The sequence below is a fragment of the Microcebus murinus genome, chromosome 16 (genome assembly GCF_040939455.1).
Source record: "Microcebus murinus isolate Inina chromosome 16, M.murinus_Inina_mat1.0, whole genome shotgun sequence".
NCBI lineage: Eukaryota > Metazoa > Chordata > Mammalia > Primates > Cheirogaleidae > Microcebus > Microcebus murinus.
In genome coordinates, this window is record NC_134119.1 from 51,230,226 (window position 1) to 51,253,947 (window position 23,722).

The 23,722-nt window shown below is 56.4% G+C and overlaps 1 protein-coding gene across 1 annotated transcript in view; it reads left to right on the forward strand.

The window, feature by feature from the left end:
* The first annotated feature begins 495 nt into the window (after positions 1-495).
* Positions 496-23,722, forward strand: part of CPLX1 (complexin 1) — a 44,998-nt gene continuing 21,771 nt past the window's right edge. The window contains exons 1-2 of the mRNA XM_075992925.1: positions 496-600; positions 2,016-2,121. Of these exons, the coding sequence (XP_075849040.1) occupies positions 2,091-2,121 (31 nt within the window). The 5' untranslated portion in view covers positions 496-600; positions 2,016-2,090. The remainder of the gene's footprint in view (positions 601-2,015; positions 2,122-23,722) is intronic.

The following is a 23,722-nucleotide window of genomic DNA, read 5'->3' on the forward strand; positions in this document are numbered from 1 at the left end:
GGGGGTTCAGGGATCTGGGGACGCCCTTCTCCCGCCCTGCGGTGCAAGGGGCAGCGGGGGTCGGGAGTGCGGGAGGCGACCGGGGGCGCAGTTACCAAACACGCCGGGGCCCAGCGGAATGGGAGGCCCGGCGACCCCCGCCCCTACCTCCTCCGCCAGGCTGGCAAGGACTGTTTCAACTCGCGGGTTCGCACGTGCGGGGGCCCAGCGCCACGAGGCTCCTTGCACAGCGAGAGGGGGTGGCAGTGAGGAACTTGTGTGGGGGGAAGGCAGGTCTACACTGGGGGCTCCGAAAGTGGTAGGGGCAGTGTTTGGGATTTCGAGCCGCAGGCTTGGAGAGCTGGCGTCCCGCGGTCCCGGGAATCTCGCCCGGGTTCTAAGGCGAGAAGCGCGCGGCTCTGCGGTTCCGGCCCCGCCCCTCGGCGTCCCCTCCCCCGCCCTCCTCGTCATGCCCAGCGCGGGCGGGGGGCGGGGAGCTCCTCCATGTGACGCGCCCTCCCCTCGGTGCCCTTCAGCCGCCGCCGCAGTTCGCGCGGTGCCACATGGACCCGGCCGGCCCGAGCGCGTTCCGCCACTGACTGCGCGCCCGGCCCTGGGAAGGTAACCTGTGTCCCCGCGCGCAGCCCGCTCCCCGGTCCGCCCCTTCCCCGGCTCCGGCCCCGGCCCCCGTCCCCCCGGCCCTTCTGCCCTGGCTCCCTCCCCGCTCCCCTTCCTGGCTCCGCGCTCTGGGTCCAAGCGGGCGCTGTCCGCGGGCGCGGTGCTGAAGCGGCCCTGCGGTCCCCGGCAGCACCTGCTCTTTCTCGCTCCTTCTCCCCAGTCTCCCGGTCTCCTCCCTCGTCCTCTGTCTTTTTTCCCCCTTTCTCCCGGCGCGCTCCCGCTGAGAGCCGTTGGGCAGAGCCGAGCGCTCGCCGGCAAAGCCTAGGGGTGCGGCGGCCGCAGGAGCCCCAGCCGGCCAGGGCGGGGGTGGGAGCGCTGGGGGTGTCTCGGCCCTTGCGGGAGCTCCCGCAGCACCCGAGCCTCTCTGCGCAGGGCCCTGCCGTGCCTTCCTTCCCTCCCGCCCTAGGAGCCAGGGGAGAAGTTTGGAAGAAAATCTGCTTTGCGGCAAATGCTCCCCTGTGCACCAGCTCTCTAAGGGGCCCTCCCTGCCCCACCACCCCTCCCGGGGCGGGTCTCCTTCCTCTGCGGAGGGAAAAACTGTAGAACAGCGGATCTCCAGGGACCCAGGTTTCCCTGACAGGAGAGACCCCACCAAGGAGGCCACTGCAGCTGCTGTGATTTTACAGAAAGTCCCCCCAAAACACAGGAGGCCCACCTGCCTGGGAGGAGGACTCAGGACCTGCAGCGCCCACCCGAAGCAGAGGCGGGTGGACGGTGGTCTGCTCATTTGTTCCCTGTGGGTTGAGCCCCCAGGAGTTTCTTGCCTCCACCCTAATCTCTTCTGCTGTGGGCTGGGGGCACGGGAATCTCCTCAAGGGTGGAGGCTAGCCCCCAGTACTCCTTGGTCAGAGGCCACAGGAGTCTTCCCTGGAGGGCACCCACTCAAAGACCCACCCACCCTAAGCCTTCTCCATGGTCGGCCTCAGGGCCACCATGGAGGCGGCAGGCCAGGTTCTGGGCTGCAAAGTAGGAGCAGTCACCTTCAAACGTCCCATGGGCCCCGCCCCCACTTCCTGGCAGGCTGGTGCCAGACTCCTCTGAGCTGTGTCCCCCATGGGGTGCGCACTCTCCTACTTCCCTTGCAAACCCCCCAGGGGCTGGGTGAGACCACTTTGCAGGTTCTGCTGGGGTCTTGGAGCCTGCACATTCTGGTCTGGGTATGGGGTCAACCCCCTCCCCAATAGGGAATTTCCTAGGCACCCCCTCCCAGTGGAGGGGTCCAGCCTGCAAGGTGTTGGGGGCAGGGGACAAATGACGGTGCCTGTGGCCCAAACCTTGGCTCAGGAGGAGGTTGGGCCGAGGCAGGAAGAAGCCCAGGCCTGGTCGGGGTGACCAGTGACCACTTTGCTCTCCCCCAGGAAGAGGACTCCTGGCTACACTTGAATGTGAGTTCTGACCCTTGGAGAAGTCGTTGAGAAGTCGGAGCCATCGTCATGGAGTTCGTGATGAAACAGGCCCTGGGAGGTAGGGAGTGGGCAAGGGATGGGGAGGGGGCCATGGGTTGGACCTCAGGACAGGCAGGCCTAACTGCTGCTCAGCCCACACACCAGGAAGCACAAGCACGACCCCCTGCAGACCCCACACACAGCCTGTGTAAACACACCTGCACCCCCTCTGAATGAGCCCAAGGGAGTCAGGACGCCAGCACTGTGTCCTGCAGCACCCCTGGACCAGCATTCGGGTGGTGAGGGTGCAAGCAGGACTAGGCAGGTGGGGAGGGGTGCCTGGCACACAAATGCAGGAGATGCAGGCGACTGAAGCAGAAAGCCAGGTGGGAGCAGCGCTGGCGGTTTGGTGAGGACCCTGCGGGCTTCCCCTGGGCCAGGGGGGGGGGGCAGCACCATCCACAGGGAGGTGGGGCTGGCTGAATACAGGAACAAAAGAAGGGGTCCAGAACAGCTTCTGTGACTGACTGCCCCCCAAGGAGGCAGTGCAGTCTCTTTCAACCTGCCGGTTGCTATTTGAAGGGAATCCTGTCTCTACCTGGCCCATGGTCATCTTTGTGGACAGAGACCATGCCCAGGACTGCATGGCAGTTGAAGATAGTGCTGGGTCCCTGGGCTAGAGGTGGGTGGGGCAGAGGGCTGAGGGGCTGGTCCATGGTGGCACAGACTTGTCCGGCAGAGCTGTGGGTCTGCTCAGGCCTGCAGGCCCTGGGAGTGTCCTGGGCAAGTCTCAGGCCTGCCCAGAGCCAGCCATCCTGTGTACCCCAGCTTCCCCATGCAGCACCAGTCCCCAGAGCTCCCATGAAGGGAGCCTGCAGCCAGTGTCTGACCCCATCACGGGGCAGCATCACCCTTGGACCCTTTGGCCTCTGTGGGGACCGTTCTGACCTGGCGCCATTCACAGCCTCATGTGAGCAGGTTGCACCTGGGAGTGTTTCTGCAGAGAGGGGAGCTGGCTGGGGCTGTGGTGCAGGGCCTGGGCAGACAGAGGGGCGGGCGCCTCTGCCCCCAGGACAGGCGGACAGGCGCACAGGCCTGGGCTGTCTCCTGGAGGCCGTCTGTGCTTTCACTCAACACAAATTAAATGAAAAGCTGTTTGAGCCTGGCCTGGGGCCACATCGCTGAGACTTCATGGTCAAGGTTGGGCTGGAGGTTGGGGCTAATTATAATGATTACGTCACCAAGACATGTTTCCGGGACAAGCCAGCATCCTGCACCAGGAGGGACTAGGTTCCTCCCCGCTGTCACAGACAATTAATTAGGTGGCTAATTCAGGCCCTGAGGTGGGTTTTTAAGAAATCTGAAATATCTGATTTGTCTGTCTGCATGGCTGAAATTAGCGGGGTAATTGCCAGCCTGAGTTCCCTCTTTGTTTCCCGTTGCCTGAAGTTTCCCCTGCATGGGCAGTGGGGCGGGCACGGGGGAGCTCCATGGGGGCTGGGGGGCGGCCAGTGGACCTCGGGGGCTCCCTGGCCCAGTACGGCCCAAACCACCCCAGATTTGCTCTGAGGAGCTCCTGGTACGTGTGACCCAGGCCGCTGTGCCAGTGTCAGGGCAACTCCCCAGAGACCTTGCTTCTGCCCCCAGCTCTGCTCTCCACCGGCTGAGCTGTGTCACTCTTGGTGTGAGTGACAGGGAGACAGCAAAAGCATTCTGAGGCAGACCAAGGCTCAGATGCGAAGAAACCGACAGGCAGGGGAGCAGAAGGGGCCCAGGAAGGGGGCCCGAGAAAGGTGGACCAAGAAACAGGGACCAGGGACCAGAACGAGTTGGAGAAAGAAAATGACAGCCCAGAAACAGAGACTGAGAGAGACAGAGACAGAAATGCACTCAGCACAGCAAGAAACAGACAGAGATGAAAACAGAGAGGCTGCAGCAGAGGGGGGAGAGAGAGGGAGCCACAGGGAGAGAGAGAGAGAGAGAGAGAGGCGAGGACTGTCCTCGTGTGTCTTGAGCCTCCGCTCGGCCTGTGCTGGGGACAAAAGGATGCTGGACTCAGGAATCTCACGTTGGGTAGACAGGTGTCCCTGGCTCCCCAGGTGCGTGACCACTCTGAGGCTCCTGGCCTGGTTCAGGGGACAAGGGGAGGAGCCTGGGCTACATCTGGCCCTGGGTCTCTCTGCAGCCTCCACTCATCTGCGCTGGCCGGTAAGGGGCAGCCCTTGCCTCGCAGTCCCCCCCACACCCCTGCTGAGCAGCAAGTTCCTGGGACGTCCCACACAGCAGGGCCTCGGTGAGACCCCAGGAGCAATAGGACAGCAGGGCTCTGCATCTGATGCAGTGGGCAAGTAATGGCCTGGAATTCAGTTCAGGAAGGAGCTCAGGTTGCCAGCTGGGGTGGCCAGGAGCTCTAGGTGACCCCAGGCCTTTCCAGCAGGCCAGTGTGGACGCCTGGACCCTGTCCAGTCTCTGCAGCTCCCGGCGGTATTCCGGCTCTACTGCCTGCTGAGGCTCCCCCCCCCATGGGTAATCCGGGAGCAAGGCGAGGACCTGGGGTCACCTGCTACACCCAGGAAGAGAAGGTGGAGGGAGGCAGTAGCTGGGGGTTGGGGGGCCTTGCCTCTGAGGCTCTGGGTGCAGGTGCAGCCAGACCTGTTTCTGGGCAGGGGAGTGCCTAGTGGACAGGAGAGTGTCCAGGCCTGTGCAGAGGCTCTGGGCCCATTTCCTTATCTGTCCCCACCTCTGACTTCCCCACCCGCACCCCCATGCCACAGGGCACGTACCTCCTTCCTGCCCCAGCCTTGGCCTGCAGGCACTGATCTGGATGACCCCACCCCCTTCCCACCAGCCTTCAGGGTTGGTGGGAAGGGAGGGTCCCCCAGCCAGGGTCCCCCTGCCTCCTCACGTCCTGTGGCCCCACACCTGGTCCCTGTCTTGTCTGGGCCCACACGGTTGTCTCAGGGGTTACTCATGTGATGTCTGGGCTCCTGGCTGCAGGGTCCAGGAATCTGAGCAAAGTAGCCAGCCAGTGCCGTGGGCCTCACTGGGGCAGGACAGGGAAGGATGGGTGGCCTCCTGGCATCTGTGTCCCCTCTGCTCACCACCTCTGCCGTGCCAGGCACAGCCCCTCCCCATGTTGGTAGCTTGGGCATTCCAGGGCCCTGGGAAGGGATGGCTGCCCCATCCAGACTGCTGGTCCCCTATAACCAGGCTGCTGCGCAGGCATCCTCTCATCCCTCAACGCTCGAAGCTGCCTTGCTGGGTGAACACCTGTTCACCCTCAGCCGCTGCCAGGACAGCTGCCCCCGCCCACCGGCAGGCACCTTTAGGACCTGCCAGGCACAAGCCAGGCTGGGTCATTCTCCCCTTTGACTCTGCAGGTATGTGTTGAGTGCCCACCATGTACGGGGCCAGGGACCCCTGGGAGGGGCATGGAGGAGGGGAGAATACTCCTGGGGCCAAACTGTGGAGGAAGGCGTGTGCAGCAACTCGTTCTTCTCCCGAGAATGCCCTGAGGGCTCACCAGGTCCTGGACGGCCTCCAGACTTCAATCTTGCCAGTGTGGCCCCCAGGGGGAGGAAGCGAAGGCTGAGTGGTAACAGCCCGAGGGAAGTAGGAGGATTACCCGTGGCTCCTCCTCCAGGCCAGGTGTATCTGCAGGGATTTGGGAGGCAGGGTCCTTAGAGTGCAATTTAAAGAAACTGTTTCCCCAGGGCCAGGCAGTGACAAATGGCCTTGAGCTGTATTTACACCCTGGAGGGAGTGTGCGCAGTCAGGGATGATGCTATCGGGCTAAATCCTAAACTGGGCAGAGGTGGATGCTGTGGCCTGAAAGACCCGGTCAGTGCCCGCTCCCTATCTTTCCACCTTGGGGTGACGCTCCTTGTCTGGAACATGCTCAGGTCCTCGGGGATGGCGGCTCAGGGGCGGGAGGGCTCCAAGGAGGAGGGAGCTTGGAGGGCTGCAGGCCACGCAGGAACAAGCTGTGCAGGGCGAGTGGAAGGTGACAGCCTCCCGGCAGGGCCCACACCAGCCCAGCCTCCTCACGCACGCCCTGCTCCGCCCCGGCCCGGCAGGCCTCTGCCACTTCAGGGCCTTGGCCAGTGGGGACAGGGTCCTGCAGAGAGTCCACCTGGGCCTGGCTGACCAGCTGGTCTGCACCCACTGAGAGGCCGGGTGCCAGGTCCTGTGGCCCACCTGGGGGGAGGGAAGAAACGAGTGAGTGGGGGAAAAGCTCTGTGCGGACATGCTTGCGGGTTGAGAATGAGAGGAGTGTCACAGCCCCCCAGGCCAGGGTGGACAGTGAAGTGTCTCACAGACACGTCCAGCAGGAAGGCCGGGGTCCCCCCTGCGGCAGAGCCTGGGGGGCTGTGAGCTCTCAGCCAGGACACCCCAAGGGGCTTGTGGAGGATCCATCCCCAAAGGTGTGGCGGTGACAGCATCTGCTCGAGATGTGGGGCAGGATCTCTGTGAGCAAAGGCCACCAGAGCCAGGAGCCCAGCAGGGAAGCCCTTCCCCCAGCCACACTGTGGCTGGTGCCAGCATCTCCCCATCCCTCCTGGGGCCCAGGGGTTGGGGCACCTTCTTCCTCTATACCTGGCACCAGTTGGGGCTCTATCCCTCCCCATCTGGGACCCTCCATCACCTCCCAGAACCTTAGGTCAGGGCCATGGAGGAAGCCTGGGACCTGAGTGGTTCTGTCCTGACTTCCAGTGTCCACCCACAGGCTGTACACCAAGGCTGTCCTATCCCGGGCCAAGGTCCTGAGGGCAGGACTGGTCCCACTGGCTGCCCAGCCCTCCCTGCTCTTGCCCGGTTGGGACTCGGCTAGCTCTGTCTATTAGGGGCCTCTCATGTGCTGTTGCTGGTCTAGGCAGTTTGGGGTCCTGCCATTTCCTGCCCCATTGGGACACTGGCAGGGCCAAGTTTTCTGGAATCTGGGAGGATGGTGAAGCTGCAGGTTGAGCTGGGCTTCAGGGAAAGTAGCAGATCAAAGGGGAAGCTCTTGAATTCCACATGGGGAAAATGCTTTTGGCTGCAAGTTACAGAACTAGAGGGAGAGTACCTTGGGAGACACTTGACACAGTGTCAGGAGGTAGCCAAGCTATTCAGCAGTACCACTGGGGACCTGGTGCACCATCAAGTGCCACATTCATCCTCAGTGGGGCTTTTGTGCTCAGCCTGCTCCTCACAGTCTCAAAATAGCTGCTGCTGCTCCAGCATCACATCCACAGTCAGGGAAAGAAGAAGGGGAGGAGCCAAAGGACAACTCCTTCATCTGTTTAGCACATACCTTTGTAGAATCTCACGGAGGGTTTCCATTTAGGTGCCATGGGCTAGAAGGGGAAGGTGAGGGCCAAGGTGGGCACATCACCCTCCAAGCAAAGGGATGGGGTATTGCCTGGGCAGCTTGCTGTGCCTGACTCACACCCGACTTGGGAAATTTTGGAGTGCGGAAGCCCTAAACAATGAGCCCCTAGAGGAGTGTCCTCTGTCCCTGCCTCACCCCTCAAAACAGGATTTGTCCTCGACAGGCAGCCACAAACCCTTGATAAAGTACCAACACTTGCTCAGGACAGACTTCACAAATGCCACGCTTGTTTGAGAAAAGGCTAAGTCACTTCACTGGGCTCTGCAGAGACACCTCTTACCCGGCCTCTTGGAGGCTGGAAGGACACTTCAGAGAAACTGCCTTTCCTCCCGAGAGCCCGGAGGGCAGCCCTTTCCTCAGGAGAGGACGCTCTCGGTTGATTAAGCCTCGACTCAATTATAAATGCTTTAGCCCCAACTTGGGAATAAAATGGATATAATGCACTTCAACTGATAAAGCCATTTATGTTTTTGGCTTGTGGGTTGGCGAGAAGTTCTGTTCAGGACTAAAGCATTTGTTTTCATAGCTTCCGTGTGACGGGCTCTCTGTCACCCTCACTGACGCCGGACACCGCGGTGCTGGCTCGGGGGCGTTGTGCACCTGACGCTGGGCGTCGAACGGAATGAGGGATTAATGGAAACTTCCCAGTGCACGTCAAGTCCAGAGAACAGGGCCATGTAAAACCCGAACCCAAGTCTGAGTGGGGGTCAGACAAGGGGAACACGGGTGCCTGCGGGGGCCCATCCCCCGGCATCGGGGGGCCGGGCTCCTGCTCTAGGTGGGCGAAGGGCAGGCGCACAGGGTCCTTCTGAGATTCCTGCTGTTGGCAGTGACAGAGGACCCCGCTTCCGCCGGGAGGACAGTGGAGGACGGACTCTGGCTGAGGCAGGAAGCCCTCGCGTGGCCCAAAGTCTCGGCAGACCCTCACCTGGCCCGTCTGTGCCACAGACTCCACACGGTTTACTGTTGCCAGTGTTGTCCTTGCTCAGCAGTCGGTGGCCTTGGGGACATCTGGGGATGTCTCCAGGCTGCACTTTTCTCATCTCTCAGGGCCCTTGTGGGCCAGGGCCTCTGGCTTCCTTCTCATAGGGAGGGCAGCCTGGCGGGGGGCACAGCCCATCCCACCCACTCGGGTCTCCTTGGCTCCCGCGAGAGGAGGCCCAGGACGTGAGTGTGGTTGCCGCGCAGACTGAGGCCCAGGAGGCTGAGGACTGGGCCACGCGGCCCCGGCCAGAGCAGCCGGGTTCTGAGGCTCTAGGAGCCCACGGCCACACTGGCGCTCCTTGGTCCAAGGTGACGGGTCTTCTTGGCTCTGCTGCCTGCTCCTGGGCCTCGGTCTGTGCCTAGCATTGCCGAGGGAACCGGCAGCTTCCCCTGGTGGAAATGTCAGACCCTCAAGTGCTGGGCCAGCCCCCGGGCTGCACGACGGCTCTCGCAGGCGCCTCCTCTGGGCCCACAACACCCTGGCCTCGTCCCCATCACCAGACAAGTTGCCCAGGACAGCAATCGCCACTGGGTGCCTGGTGCCCAGTCCACACCGTTTGTGTGGCAGGCGGGCGCGCTGAGCGTCAGGCGGGCTGAATGGAGGGCGAGGCTATAGCCTCCTCGAGGCTGGCAGCCATGCCATCTGTCACCGAGCTTGGCTCTGTTTGGGTTCACTAATTGGCATTTTCATCTCGCCTCTGTCTCCGTTTGTCCTTTCCCGAAAGCCAAGATCAGACACTCCGCCTGGCACCCAGCTCAGCGGGCCAGGACGGCAGTGCCTGTGGCACATTCCCGGTCCCCGGGCCCTCCCCGAGCGGCACAGTGGGGGCAGAGCCTCTGACCCCAGCCCAGATAAGAAAGTCTGCAAAACCGTGCACGGAGTTGACAAGGAGAAAAGGGTGTTTTGGCACTTCAGAGAGGGTGCAAAGCCGGAAGACCCTCGAAGGCAGTGACGGGCGTGCCCTGGACACGGGCCCGGGACGCGGGAGGCAGCGAGGTCAGCCTCTTGAAGATGGGCAGGCCAGCTTCCCCAGGGCTAGGGCCCTCCAGGATGGCGATGGGCAGGGTGGCCAGGCCAGGCTGCACAGCCCACCCGCCAACACCTCCTGAGCCGCGGTGACTCCCTCCCCCCAAGCTTGGGCTTGCTGGGGGCTGCCTGCATGCTGGCTGGGGGGCCAGGCCGGCTCGGCAGGGGTGGGGCGTGTCTGCGCCAGCAGGAACGGGCAGGGAAAGCAAGGTTACCTTTCGCCACATTCACCCGGGGGTGTTTTCTGGCCTTGGCGGGCGGCCAGGGGGGAGACAAGCGGGCGCCGAGCCAGCCCCAGGCCAGCTGGTGAGCTGCTCAGACGCCAAGGCTGGAGACTCGGATCCTTGGAAGCCAGGATCTGAGTCTGGCTGGGATGAAGATCCCCTGACTGGGATGAAGAAGACACTCCGGCATTCCAGGCCCAGGGTGCCGCGCCCGGGCCCAACCCGCAGGCAGGACTGCGCGGAGAGACTGTCTGATGAGGGGCATTTCCAGCGGGAATGGGGAAGCAGGGACGGAGTGGCAGGCCCCTCTGCGGAGGGCGAGTGAGGCCGCTGTGGCTGCAGGCCGTCTGTTATTCAGTGCGTGGGCATTTCTGACATTTCCTCTGTACTTAATTAATATCAAATTACCCCAGGTATGCTGGGTGTTGTTTGAGACTTTGCCTAGAATTCTGCTTTGATATTTTTCTTGCACTTACCCAGTTTGTCCTTGCTTGTGCCTTACTTAGCATTTCTGTCACTTTACTGGGTTGCCGTTCAGAAATACACAGAGTTGGGTTTCATTGTTGTGCCTAACCAGAGCCCTTGCTTTAGTGAGTGTGCACATCCATTCAATGTGTGTCACTATAAGCGACACATTTGATGCAGTGTCTGCCATCTTAACTGCTGCCTTTTAAAAATGCACTGCTGTCTCATTTATTTTATCTTAACATATGAACCAAATTTTCTTTTAAAAACAGTCTGCAGTGCTTTGGAACCTACAATTCCTTTTAAAACATTATTTAAACCTAACTGCCAGGGTCGAGTGTGACACAGCGTATGGGAGTCCTTGCCAACACATTCCGGGAGTTCCACGCACTTTTGTATTCCTCCTCCTCCTCCCCCATCTTTTGGTCTTTATTTGTAACTTAGATCTAGAGGACTGGCCTAGTTAACACTCTGTCTTTTCTTAATATATACAAAAATTTTGATCTTTCCATCCACTTTTATAAATGATATTTATAAATATTTGTTTTTACCTTGAAAGTATATTTTTATACCTATCATTAAAATATAAAATAGTGAATGTTTATTGTAGAGAATTAAAATAACACACAAGTGATATGGAAAACTGATATGCTGCATTTTAAAAAATCCCTCCTTACTTGATTTAAGCATACTTTTCAAGTGGCTGCCTTCAGATGCGTTTCTGATTTAAAGAGACTCTGCAGGTCCTTGGTGCTGTTGATTTATGAGGCCTGAGCACGCGAACATCACGGTTGGTGAGAAGAATCAGCCCGGGGAATATGGGGTAAAATAGTTCAGCAATAAACCTTGTAACCAATATAATTTCCCATAACAAGTGTTTGTGATCTCAAGGACAAACAACAACAGATCTGTGGACTGTGGACTTCCCGAAAGTCTTTGTCAATTTTGTAGATTTAGACAGAAACTCGCATTTCTGGGCATGAGGTGCAAAGGAGCGGGGCCTGAACTCGGGGCTCCAGGACTGTGGGCAAACTCCGAGTCCTCCCGCCTGCCCGGGCCCGGGGTGGACGCTGGGTTTGCAGTTGTATCAACAGCCTAGCAAGGTGTTTTATTAAGTGCTGTCGAGATTGGTTCCTATGAAGTTGGTTAATTTTAATTAAGACTGAATATGAGAATATGGAACTTAATAATTTATTTCTGGCTGGCCTTGGTGGCTCACGCCTGTAATCCTAGCACTCTGGGAGGCCGAGGCAGGCGGATCACTCAAGGTCAGGAGTTCGAAACCAGCCTGAGCAAGAGCGAGACCTCATCTCTACTATAAATAGAAATAAATTAATTCACCAACTAAAAAATATATAGAAAAAAATTAGCCGGGCACGGTGGCGCGAGCCTGTAGTCCCAGCTACTCGGGAGGCTGAGGCAGTAGAATTGCTTGAGCCCAGGAGTTTGAGATTGCTGTGGGCTAGGCTGACGCCACGGCACTCACTCTAGCCTGTCTCAAAATAATAATAATAATAATAATTTATTTCTCAGGCTGCTGTACACACCCATTCCCTCCTGTTTCCCACTAACATGCCTGCACAGGATCATCTCGGACGCCATTTGATCGTTTCCTCGAACGGTGCAGGGGCACCTGGCACTTACAGACCTGCTCCCCGCAGTCCCCACGTGGGTGTATCAGCAGTTGGTGCTTCTGTCTTTTGACTATGTAAATACTGTTCCTGGAGCCACGCAGTGTGCTGTGATCACGTTTCTTTCTTATAAAACATTTTGCTTGTTCTACAGTCAATTTTCCTGTGGCCTAGATGGCTGTATGCTCCCTCTGAATCTCCCCACACCATCCAGCAGCCCCTCAACACAGTGTTTCAGGCGGGCGACCGTACCCTGTGAACGGTTAGCCATGTTTCTCTCCTCTGGGGAAGCCAGCTGTCCCCGCGCGCTCTAGGCAGGTTGCTTTCTAGACCGCTGCCCCTGGAGTTTCCTCATCTTCTCTCCTGGGTTAGATCGTGCAGCATCTTTCTGAGAAAGGGTGTGTGGAAAGTAAATTGTGTATCTTTATTACTCTGCATGATTGGTAGTTAGTCTGGGTATAAAATTCTAGATTGAAACAGGTTTCTCGTTAGAATTTTGAAGCGAATTTTTTTGTTGTTCCAGGTTTTTTTTTTTTTTTTTTGGAGACGGGGTCTTGCTCTGTTGCCCAGGCTGGAGTGCAGTGGTATCGTCATAGCTCATTCCTGGGCTCCTGGGATGAGGTGATCCATGCCTCGGCCTCCTGAGTAGCTGGGAATATAGGCATGCGCCACCACGTCTGGCTAATTTTTTCTATTTTATGTAGAGATGGGGTCTCACTGTGTTGTTCAGGCTGGTCTTGAACCCTTGGCCTCAAGCAGTCCTCCCCTTGGCCTCCCACAGTGCTGGGGTTACAGGTGTGAGCCACCGCGCCTGGCCTGTTGTTCCAGCTTCTAATGTTACCGTTGGAAAGGCGAAGCCACCCTGACTCCCAGCGCCTTTTATATGACCTGTATTTTCTCTCTGGAGGCTTTTACAGTTTCCTGTTCGATCCTGGCACCCTGAAATTTCAAAATTCAAGTCTTCTTTCATCTGCCCTGCTGGTGCGTTTTTCAGTTCCAGGAGGTTTTTTGCCTTGCTTCTTTGGAATTCTGTCTCCTCCTGCCCCCCAGCCACTCACTCGCTGGGGTCCCCACGCCGGCTCTGCTTTCCTGTATTTTCTCATCTGTTGACCTTCTCCATATCTTTTGCTCTACTCTGGGATATTTCCTTAATTTTATCTTATAACCCTTCAACTAAATTTTTAATTCTGTATTTGTATTTTTAATTTCCGAGAGTTCTTTTCTATTTTGTAAATTTTCCTTCTTTTTACAAGTTTTCCCCTGTTCTCTTTGTTGTCTGTTTCCTCTGAACTCTGTCTTGGGATAAAAACTTGGGGGATAACTTGGGGACCCCAGATAACTTGGGGTCCCAGCGCCAGAGCAGGTGGCAGCCCCGCCCTAGCAGGATGTGCAGGGGCTGGGCGTGGTGTTCCCAGTATGTTTGCTGCGGGTGCCTGCTTACCTGGTAGACAGCTTGCTGGCTAGCCGTCCCTCCCACGGCCAGGGGTCCCCACACGGGACACTTGGTCACACTGACAGACGCCATCCTGTCTCTCGGCTGACCTGTGTCCAGGTTGTACCTGCCTGACCATTGCTCCGAGGCTCGGAACCTGACCGGCATCCTTGGGAAAACTCAGCCTGGGGCGGGCCCTGGTTCTCCACAGGGAAGGTACAAATTCGGTACACCAAGCATGCATTCCCTGCAGATCCTGGGCGGAGAGAGAGTGCCAAGAGACGGGAGGGTGGTCCTCCGTCTGCGTCATGGGAGGCTGGGGTGAAGAGCGTTATATAAGGAAGTGGGGCAGGGGTCACTTTAAGTTTCTGGGCAAATGCCTGAAAGATCCATTTTAAGTTAGCGGTGGGGGCCGGGCGCAATGGCTCATGCCTGTAATCCTAGCACTTTGGGAGGCCGAGGCAGGAGGATTGCTTGAGCTCAGGAGTTCGAGATCAGCCGGAGCAAGTGTGAGACCCTGTCTCTACCATAAATAGGAAGAAATTAGCCAAACAACTAAAAATAGAAAAAATTAGCCGGGCATGGTGGTGCATGCCTGTAGTCCCAGCTACTCGGGAGGCTGAGGCAGCAGGATTGCTTGAGCCCAGGAGTTTGAGGTTGCTGTGAGCTAGGCTGACGCCACGGCACTTTAGCCCAGGCAACAGAGTGAGACTCTGTCTCAAAAAAAATAAAGTTAGCGGTGGAAAAAGCAGGGAGTTGAGTCTGCTGAGTGGGGAGATGCCTCTCAGTTCTCGTGGCTGGCCCTAGAGTGAGTGTGGTGCCCCACCCCCGCGCGGCTGCAGACTGTGTGCGCTGGTCGCGTGACAAGCTCCCTCCTGGGCTGCGTGTTCAGTGTGCTGCTTTCCTCGCGTGCACATTCATATTTCAGTGAGTCATGAAAAGCCTCGGTGAAAGTCTCGTGTGTGTGTGTGTGTGAATTCTGGGCTTACTTGTGGGGTAAACATGGGGTGAGCTGGCTTTCATGCCTGGGGATCCCCAAATGCTTTAGGCCTTTTGTGGGGTGTGGGTCCACTCACACAGCTGGTTGGTGGGTCTGGGGCCGGGCAGTGGCATAAGCCCCCTGACAAGTTTTCAGGAGGATGCGCCACCTGCCCTCTGCAGTGCTTGAGTATTGATCTCAGTCGGGGGGCCTCTGGCTCAGTTTCTCTAAGGAAATGACTTCTTGATACCCACTAAGACTGGGGTGGTGGTCCAGATGCCCCTCATATGGACCTCAACCCTCTCGCTGTTGCCCACCTTATGGCACCCGGGGCTGCAACCCCAGAGTCTTCCTGGGGATCCACCAGGCAAGTCAGTCTCAGCAGCATCTCCCTCTGCGGGTGCTCAGGTCCATCCCCGCATCTGTCTAGCAATAGGACACCTGGCATTAGGACGCCTAGTATTGGGGTGCCCAGAATTAAGATGCCCAGCATCAGCACGCCCAGCAGTAGGACGCCCAGCATCAGGACGCCAAGCAGTAGGACACCCAGCAGTAGGACACCCAGCAGTAGGACGCCCAGCATCAGGACGCCCAGCATCAGGACGCCCAGCATCAGGACACCCAGCAGTAGGACGCCCAGCAGTAGGACGCCCAGCATCAGGACGCCCAGCATCAGCACGCCCAGCAGTAGGACCCCCAGCATCAGGACGCCCAGCATCAGGACACCCAGCAGTAGGACGCCCAGCAGTAGGACGCCCAGCATCAGCACGCCCAGCATCAGGACACCCAGCAGTAGGACGCCCAGCATCAGGACGCCCAGCATCAGGACACCCAGCAGTAGGACGCCCAGCAGTAGGACGCCCAGCAGTAGGACGCCCAGCATCAGCACGCCCAGCATCAGGACACCCAGCAGTAGGACGCCCAGCATCAGGACGCCCAGCATCAGGACACCCAGCAGTAGGACGCCCAGCATCAGGACGCCCAGCATCAGGACACCCAGCAGTAGGACGCCCAGCAGTAGGACGCCCAGCATCAGCACGCCCAGCATCAGGACACCCAGCAGTAGGACGCCCAGCATCAGGACACCCAGCAGTAGGACGCCCAGCATCAGGACGCCCAGCATCAGGACACCCAGCAGTAGGACGCCCAGCAGTAGGACGCCCAGCATCAGCACGCCCAGCATCAGGACACCCAGCAGTAGGACGCCCAGCATCAGGACGCCCAGCAGTAGGACACCCAGCAGTAGGACGCCCAGCATCAGGACACCCAGCAGTAGGACTCACAGCAGTAGGACGCCCAGCATCAGCACGCCCAGCATCAGGACACCCAGCAGTAGGACGCCCAGCATCAGGACGCCCAGCAGTAGGACACCCAGCAGTAGGACACCCAGCAGTAGGACGCCCAGCAGTAGGACGCCCAGCAGTAGGACGCCCAGCAGTAGGACTCACAGCAGTAGGACGCCCAGCAGTAGGACTCACAGCAGTAGGACACCCAGCATCAGGACGCCCAGCAGTAGGACGCCCAGCAGTAGGACACCCAGCAGTAGGACGCCCAGCACTAGGACGCCCAGCAGTAGGACGCCCAGCAGTAGGACGCCCAGCATCAGCACGCCCAGCAGTAGGACACCCAGCAGTAGGACGCCCAGCAGTAGGACGCCCAGCATCAGCACGCCCAGCAGTAGGACGCCCAGCAGTAGGACGCCCAGCATCAGGACACCCAGCATCAGCACACCCAGCAGTAGGACGCCCAGCAGTAGGACGCCCAGCATCAGGACACCCAGCAGTAGGACACCCAGCATCAGCACACCCAGCAGTAGGACACCCAGCATCAGCACACCCAGCAGTAGGACGCCCAGCATCAGGACACCCAGCAGTAGGACACCCAGCATCAGCACACCCAGCAGTAGGACGCCCAGCAGTAGGACGCCCAGCATCAGCACACCCAGCAGTAGGACGCCCAGCATCAGGACGCCCAGCAGTAGGACTCACAGCAGTAGGACGCCCAGCATCAGGACACCCAGCAGTAGGACACCCAGCAGTAGGACGCCCAGCAGTAGGACACCCAGCATCAGCACGCCCAGCAGTAGGACACCCAGCAGTAGGACGCCCAGCAGTAGGACGCCCAGCATCAGCACGCCCAGCAGTAGGACGCCCAGCAGTAGGACGCCCAGCATCAGGACACCCAGCATCAGCACACCCAGCAGTAGGACGCCCAGCATCAGGACACCCAGCAGTAGGACACCCAGCATCAGCACACCCAGCAGTAGGACGCCCAGCATCAGGATGCCCAGCATCAGCACGCCCAGCAGTAGGACGCCCAGCATCAGGACGCCCAGCAGTAGGACGCCCAGCAGTAGGATGCCCAGCATCAGGACACCCAGCAGTAGGACACCCAGCAGTAGGACGCCCAGCAGTAGGACACCCAGCATCAGCACACCCAGCAGTAGGACACCCAGCATCAGCACACCCAGCAGTAGGATGCCCAGCAGTAGGACGCCCAGCAGTAGGACGCCCAGCATCAGCACGCCCAGCAGTAGGACGCCCAGCATCAGGACACCCAGCAGTAGGACGCCCAGCATCAGGACACCCAGCAGTAGGACACCCAGCAGTAGGACGCCCAGCAGTAGGACGCCCAGCCGTAGGACGCCCAGCATCAGGACACCCAGCAGTAGGACACCCAGCAGTAGGACGCCCAGCAGTAGGACACCCAGCATCAGCACGCCCAGCAGTAGGACACCCAGCAGTAGGACGCCCAGCAGTAGGACGCCCAGCATCAGCACGCCCAGCAGTAGGACGCCCAGCAGTAGGACGCCCAGCATCAGGACGCCCAGCATCAGCACGCCCAGCAGTAGGACGCCCAGCAGTAGGACGCCCAGCATCAGGACACCCAGCAGTAGGACACCCAGCATCAGCACACCCAGCAGTAGGACACCCAGCAGTAGGCCGCCCAGCAGTAGGACACCCAGCATCAGCACGCCCAGCAGTGGGACGCCCAGCAGTAGGACACCCAGCATCAGCACACCCAGCAGTAGGACGCCCAGCATCAGGACGCCCAGCAGTAGGACGCCCAGCAGTAGAACGCCCAGCAGTAGGACGCCCAGCAGTAGGACGCCCAGCATCAGCACGCCCAGCAGTAGGACGCCCAGCATCAGGACGCCCAGCAGTAGGACGCCCAGCAGTAGGACGCCCAGCATCAGCACGCCCAGCAGTAGGACACCCAGCAGTAGAACGCCCAGCAGTAGGACGCCCAGCAGTAGGACGCCCAGCATCAGCACGCCCAGCAGTAGGACGCCCAGCATCAGGACGCCCAGCAGTAGGATGCCCAGCAGTAGGACGCCCAGCAGTAGGACGCCCAGCATCAGCACGCCCAGCAGTAGGACGCCCAGCATCAGGACACCCAGCAGTAGGACGCCCAGCAGTAGGACGCCCAGCATCAGGACGCCCAGCAGTAGGACGCCCAGCATCAGGACGCCCAGCAGTAGGACGCCCAGCAGTAGGACGCCCAGCAGTAGGACGCCCAGCAGTAGGACGCCCAGCATCAGGACGCCCAGCAGTAGGACACCCAGCAGTAGGACACCCAGCAGTAGGACACCCAGCATCAGGACGCCCAGCAGTAGGATGCCCAGCAGTAGGACGCCCAGCATTAGGATGCTGCTATGGTTTAGATGTTTGTCATTGAAATTTAACAGTATTAAGAGGTGGGACATTTAAGAGGTGATTAGGTCATAAGGGCGTCGTCCTTATGGGTGGTATTGATGCCATTATAAATGGGCAAGTTCAGCCCCCTCTAGTGTTGTCTGACCCTCAGTCTTGGACCCCCAGTCTTCAGAACTGTGACCCAATACATTTCTGTTCATTGTAAATTACCTTGTTTCAGGTTGTAGCAGCAGACATGCATTAGGACACCTGGTGTTAGGGTGTTTGGCATTAGAATGCCTGGCGTGAGGCTTGTATGAATTCACCATCACTGACTTAACCAAGACTTAATGTTGTACATCTGTCTGTCTTAGTCACTTCAGGCTGCCACAACGAAGTACCATAGACCGAGTGTATTAAACAATAGAAATTTATTTCTCAAAGTTATGGAGGCTGGAAGTACGAGATCCAGGAGTGGGCAGGGCTGGTTCCCCCTGAGGCCTCTCTCCTTGGCTTGTAGGTGCTGTCTTCTCTCCCTGGTCCTCACGTGGCGAGAGGGGTGAGGGAGCTCTCTGGGGTCCCTTTTACCAGGGCACTGATCCCATTCCTGAGGCTCTACCTCATGGCCTAATCACCCCCAAATACCCCACTGCCTCATATTAAACACCATCCCCTGGGGGTTAGGATGTCAACACATGAATTTGGAAGGACTCGTTCAATCTGCAGCAGCACCACACTTCCAGGCTTTGGCTCTCATAAGCAATGTTGTAACAAGTACCCTTGCACTTATATTCTGTCATTTGTTCAATGTTTATTGAGTTCTCTCTGAGCTACACATAGAGACAGGCTCTGTCCCGAGGAAGCGTGCATTCGGGTGTGGGAGACAGCAATAAACAAGTAACCCTGCACAGGCTTCTAAGAAAAAAGCTCTTCTCGCATCCAAAGAAATAAAAATAGACAGGTAAAGAAGCACTGGACCTGGAGGTGGTGATTAGCGCGGCTTGGGAAATTAAGCAGGCGGGGGCTGGCCTTGGGGGTCTGCTCTGGGGTGGGCACTGCAGTGGCCGTGGCCGGGGGTCTTTCAGGAACCGTTATATTCCTGTTGACTTGTCTATAAGATGGACTCTGGCCAAAGGCTGCCCACAGCTAAAATTCCTCTGACACCCGTTTCCAAGCTGCCCCCTAAAGAGGTCACGTGACTCTACCTCCCCAAAAGTACACCGCAATACGGTCACACACCCCTAAACACAGGGTTTGCCAATGACTGCCGATCTAAGGACAAAGTTCATTTCATTTTTAGTTACATTTTTTGAGTAAGAGTGTGACTCGACAACTTTCATACACTCGGTAAAAATTTTGAGTAACTGGTAGTAATTGCCATTCATGTTTGTTTATGATTTATATGTTTCAGGTGAATTTTCTGTCGTTCACTAATGCCTTTCCCTCTGCGCCGCTTGCCCTTTGACGTCACGATGTCCCGAGGTGTCTTCCTGTGCATGTTTGCGTAGTCGGACCCGGCAGGGCTGGCTGGTGTGGCTTTCTCCTTACAGCTTGCGTCCCTGCCTCTTTCCCGTGCCTGGTAATTTTTGACTGGGTGCCAGACAGTGTGAATTTTACCCCACTGGGGGCTGGCTTTGTTTTCCTGAATATACTGTTGAGTTTTGTTCTGGATGTGGCCAATTCGCTGTCTTGTTTTTCGGCTTTATTAGGTGGGATCAGCGCAGAATTTAGTCTGAGGATGCTTTTCCCCACAGTCGAGTTCGTGCCCTTTTCATTACTCTGACTGATGCCTGTGATTTACGACTTTTTTCTCTCTCTGTTGGAAACACTCTAGTTAAAAAGGCAGAGATTGTCAGGTTGGATGAAAAGTCAAGACCCAGGCCAGGCTCAGTGGCTCATGCCTGTAATTCCAACACCTTGGGAGGCTAATGTAGGAGGCCTGCTTGAGCCCAGGAGTTCAATACCAGCCTGGGCAACACAGCAAGACCCCATCTCTAGAAAAAATAAGAAAAAATTAGCTGGGTGTGGTAGCACACCTATAGCTGGGGCTACTCAGAAGGTTGAGGCAGGAGGATCACTTGAGCCCAAGTATTCAAGGTTGCAGGTGCTATGACAATGCCACTACACTCCAGCCTGGGTGACAGAGTGAGATCCATTCTGTAAAAAAAATAAAAATTAAAAACATCAAGACCCAACTCTGTGCTAAATACAAGAAACTCGTTTTAAAATAAAGACACAACAAAGTAAAAGTGGAAAGATTGTAAAAGATAAACCATGATAACATAAATTAAAAGGGTGCTTACGTGGCTACATTAACACCAGACAAGGGAGATTTCAGTGCAAGAAATGTTACCAGGGAGGAAGAAGGTCATTTCCTAGTGAAGACATCAGTTAATCAAGAGGATGTCACAGTCCCAACTGTTTCTACACCTAATAACCAAGTTCCAAAATATGTAAGCAAAAACGGATAGAGCTTAAAGGAGAAATAAACAAATCCACAAATTGAGGTGGGGATAGTCAAGTCAATAATCGATAGAACCAAAAGACAGAAGAGTAATAAGGACATCTAGGACTTGGACAACACTGTCCACCAGCTCAACCTAACTGACATTTATAGACACTCAAACAACAGCAGCATATACATTCTTTGCAAGCATCCGCAGAGCATTTGCCAAGATAGAGCACACTCTGTGCCGTAAACAAGTCTCGGTAACTGTAAAAGGCTTCAAGTCATGCAAAGATAACTCTCCAACCACAATGGAATAAAATGAGAAATAAATAACAGACAGTATCTGGAAAGTCCCCCAAATATTTGAAAACTGAATAACACACTTCTAAATAAACCCTGAGTCAAAGAAGAAATCAGAATGGAAATTAGAAAGTATTGTGAACTGAATGGAAATGAAAAAAATCAAAGTTTGTGAGATTTAGCCAAGGCGGTGTCTAGATAGAAATTTACATTGCTAAACACCTCTATTAGAAAAGAAGAAGGCTGGGTGCGTTGGCTCACACCTGTAATCCCAGCAGTTTGGGAAGCTGAGGCGGGAGGATCGCTTGAGGTCAGGAGTTCAAGAACATCCTGAGCAAGAGCGAGCTCCCGTCTCCACTAAAAATGGGAAAATTAGCCAGGCGTCATGGTACACATCTGTAGTCTCAGCTACTCAGGAGGCTGAGGCAGGAGGATCACTTGAGCCCAGGAGTTGGAGGTTATAGCGAGCTAGGATGACTATGATGACACCACTGCACTCCAGCCTGGGCAACAGAGCGAGACCCTGGGAGGGAAAAAGAGAATTAACTTTAGCTTTACCATAAGAAGCTAGAAAAAAATAAAACAAATGAAACCCAAGGTAAGCAGAAGAAAGGGAAAAATAAAGATCAGAGCGGAAATGAATAAAATAGTGGGGGGAGAAAAGACACCAAGAGCTAATTCCGTAAGATGATACATAAAATTGATGACCCTGCAACCAGCCTGGCGAGGAGAAAGAGGGAAGATACAAACGGCCAGTGCCGGGACTGGGAGAGGCGGCATCATGACAGATTTTACCGACAGGAAAGAATAATAAATGAGTATTAGGAACAGCTTCATGCCAATGAATCTGACAACTTTGATGAAAGAATGAATTTCTTAAAAGACACCATTAAAAAACAAGTCATGCCACAAACTGAGGCAAAATATTGGTAAGTCATGTCTGATAAAGGATTTATATTTAGAACATGCAAAGAACTCTTAGTTAGAATAATAAGGACACAAGCAACCCAACTCGAGAATGGACAAAAACTCAGGAAAGTGGACCCTAACCCAGTGCAGAAGGATCCAAGTACTCTGCGCAGACGCTCTGCTCTCAGGAGGGTGAACAGATCATGGCCCGCCGCAAGGGGGGGCCGTGCTGCAGATTCCCTCCTGAGAGCAGTGTGGGGAGGGGGCCCCCAGTGGAGGGACCGAGGTCAACACAGCGGTGAGGGGACACTTGATGTGATGTGATGAGAAGGGCACTTGTGACCTCTTCCTCCCCAAATTCATAACTCCAACCTAATCACGAGAAAAACATCACACAAATCCTAATTGAGAGACAGTATACAAAATTTCCCAAAAGTACCCCTTGCAACTCTCACGGTCATCAAACCCAAGGACAGCTTGGGAAAGTGTCTCAGCCAAGAGGAGTCCAAGGAGCCATGACGACTAAATGTCATGTGTCATTCTGAATGGGACCCTGGGACAGACAAAGGACATTAAGGAAAAACTGAGGAAGTCTGATTAAAGTGTGGACTTTAGTTACTGATGGCAAATCAGTGTGGTCTCATTAACTGTGACAAGTGAACCACATTCTCAACAGGAGAAACTGGGTGCCGGGTGTATGGAAACTCTCTGTACTGCCTTTCTTTAAAATTTTTCTGTAAACCTAAAAAGTTTACATTTTAAAACATGCAAAAGATTTGTATAGCTATTAAGCAACATAAAAAGATGCTCAGCATCATCAGTCCGAGAGACAAACTAAAGCCACATTGAGAGATCACTTCACAGCCGCTGGGATGGCTGGAATCAAAAAGTGCAGCAAGACCAAGCGTCCGTTGTCGGGTGTGTGGAGAAACCACCCCGTGCGCTGCTGGGGGACTTTGGAAAGGTGCAGCCCTTCTGGAAACCGGTTTGGCGGTTTCCTAAGGAGTGACATAGAAATTTACTGCACAACTCGGCAAGCCCACTCCTACCGAGGCAGCCCAGGAGAAGTGGCAGCGCCTGTCCGCACAGACCTGCACGTGGAAACAGGCCGTGTCCAGCACGGGTGGGTGGGTAGCGGGCTCCTGCTCGGCAGCAGAGGCCCGGGTGGTGACGCGCCAGCGCGCCGTCTCCCCGTGAAGCATCCTGCTCACAGGAAGGAGCCAGGTCAAAGAAAGCACCGGGTGTGACACGTACTTTCCATGTGTGTGACATCCCAGAGGGTGTGCGGCAGGCTTCGGAGAGAGGAAGCAGATCAGTGGCCGTCTGGGGCAGTGGGCGGGGGTCCCAGGGAGCACCCGGAACCTTTGGGGGCTGGATGTGTTCAGTTCTAGATCGTGGTGATGGTTGCAGGGAGCATACGTGTCAGAACTGTGCGATTTGTAGTGTGTCGATCTCGCCTCCATACCCCTGTTTTAAGATTGGGTTCTGAGTGTCATGGGGGACGTCTGCCTTGGTGTGCCATGGTGGTGACGTGGGCATGAGTGTGGGCCCCACGGCCAGAGGCCCACCCCTCCCACCCCCTCGGGCCACCGTCCCTGTTCAAGGCAGCAGGAGGTGGGCAGAGCAGAGCAGAGCAGAGGGTCTCCGCAGCCACTGAGCCCCGCCCTGCACACCCCTGCCCCACCCAGGAGCTCGGGAAACGGGCAGCTCCTGCTGTCCCTAGGAGAGGAAGGCAGGGAGGTGCTGGGGCCAAGGGCAGCAGCCGGACCTGCGATTCGCAGTTGCCAGCTGTGCTCACGGACCGCGTCAGGATGGTGACACTGCTCTGACGTTGAACCATCTCTGCTTTCCGAGCACGAGCCCGCTGCCTGCGCATTCCACTTCCCCATAGAATTCTCTAAGAAATGCCAGACTTCCCCTCTCCACGTTAGCACTCTGCACTGACATTCATGTGGGTGCGTGGTTCTCTCTCTCGGCCAATTTTTGGCATTGCTTTTATGTTAATTTCACAAAAATAGCACAGAGGATTTCCTTCTTTTTCTCCATTCCAAGAACATTCTAAATATCATTGGAATTATCTTGTTTCTTGAATGTTTAAAGAATCCATCTGTGTGAATTCTTAGACATAGTTCTCAGTTTTTTACATTTTTTAAAGAAAATCTAATTCATTCAAGTTTTCAACTGTGTTAGGGTCGAATGTACAATATATTATTTGACCATTTTGATTTCCTTTCTCTGCGGCCGCGTCTCGACCGTGTCCCCACCCCGTGGCCT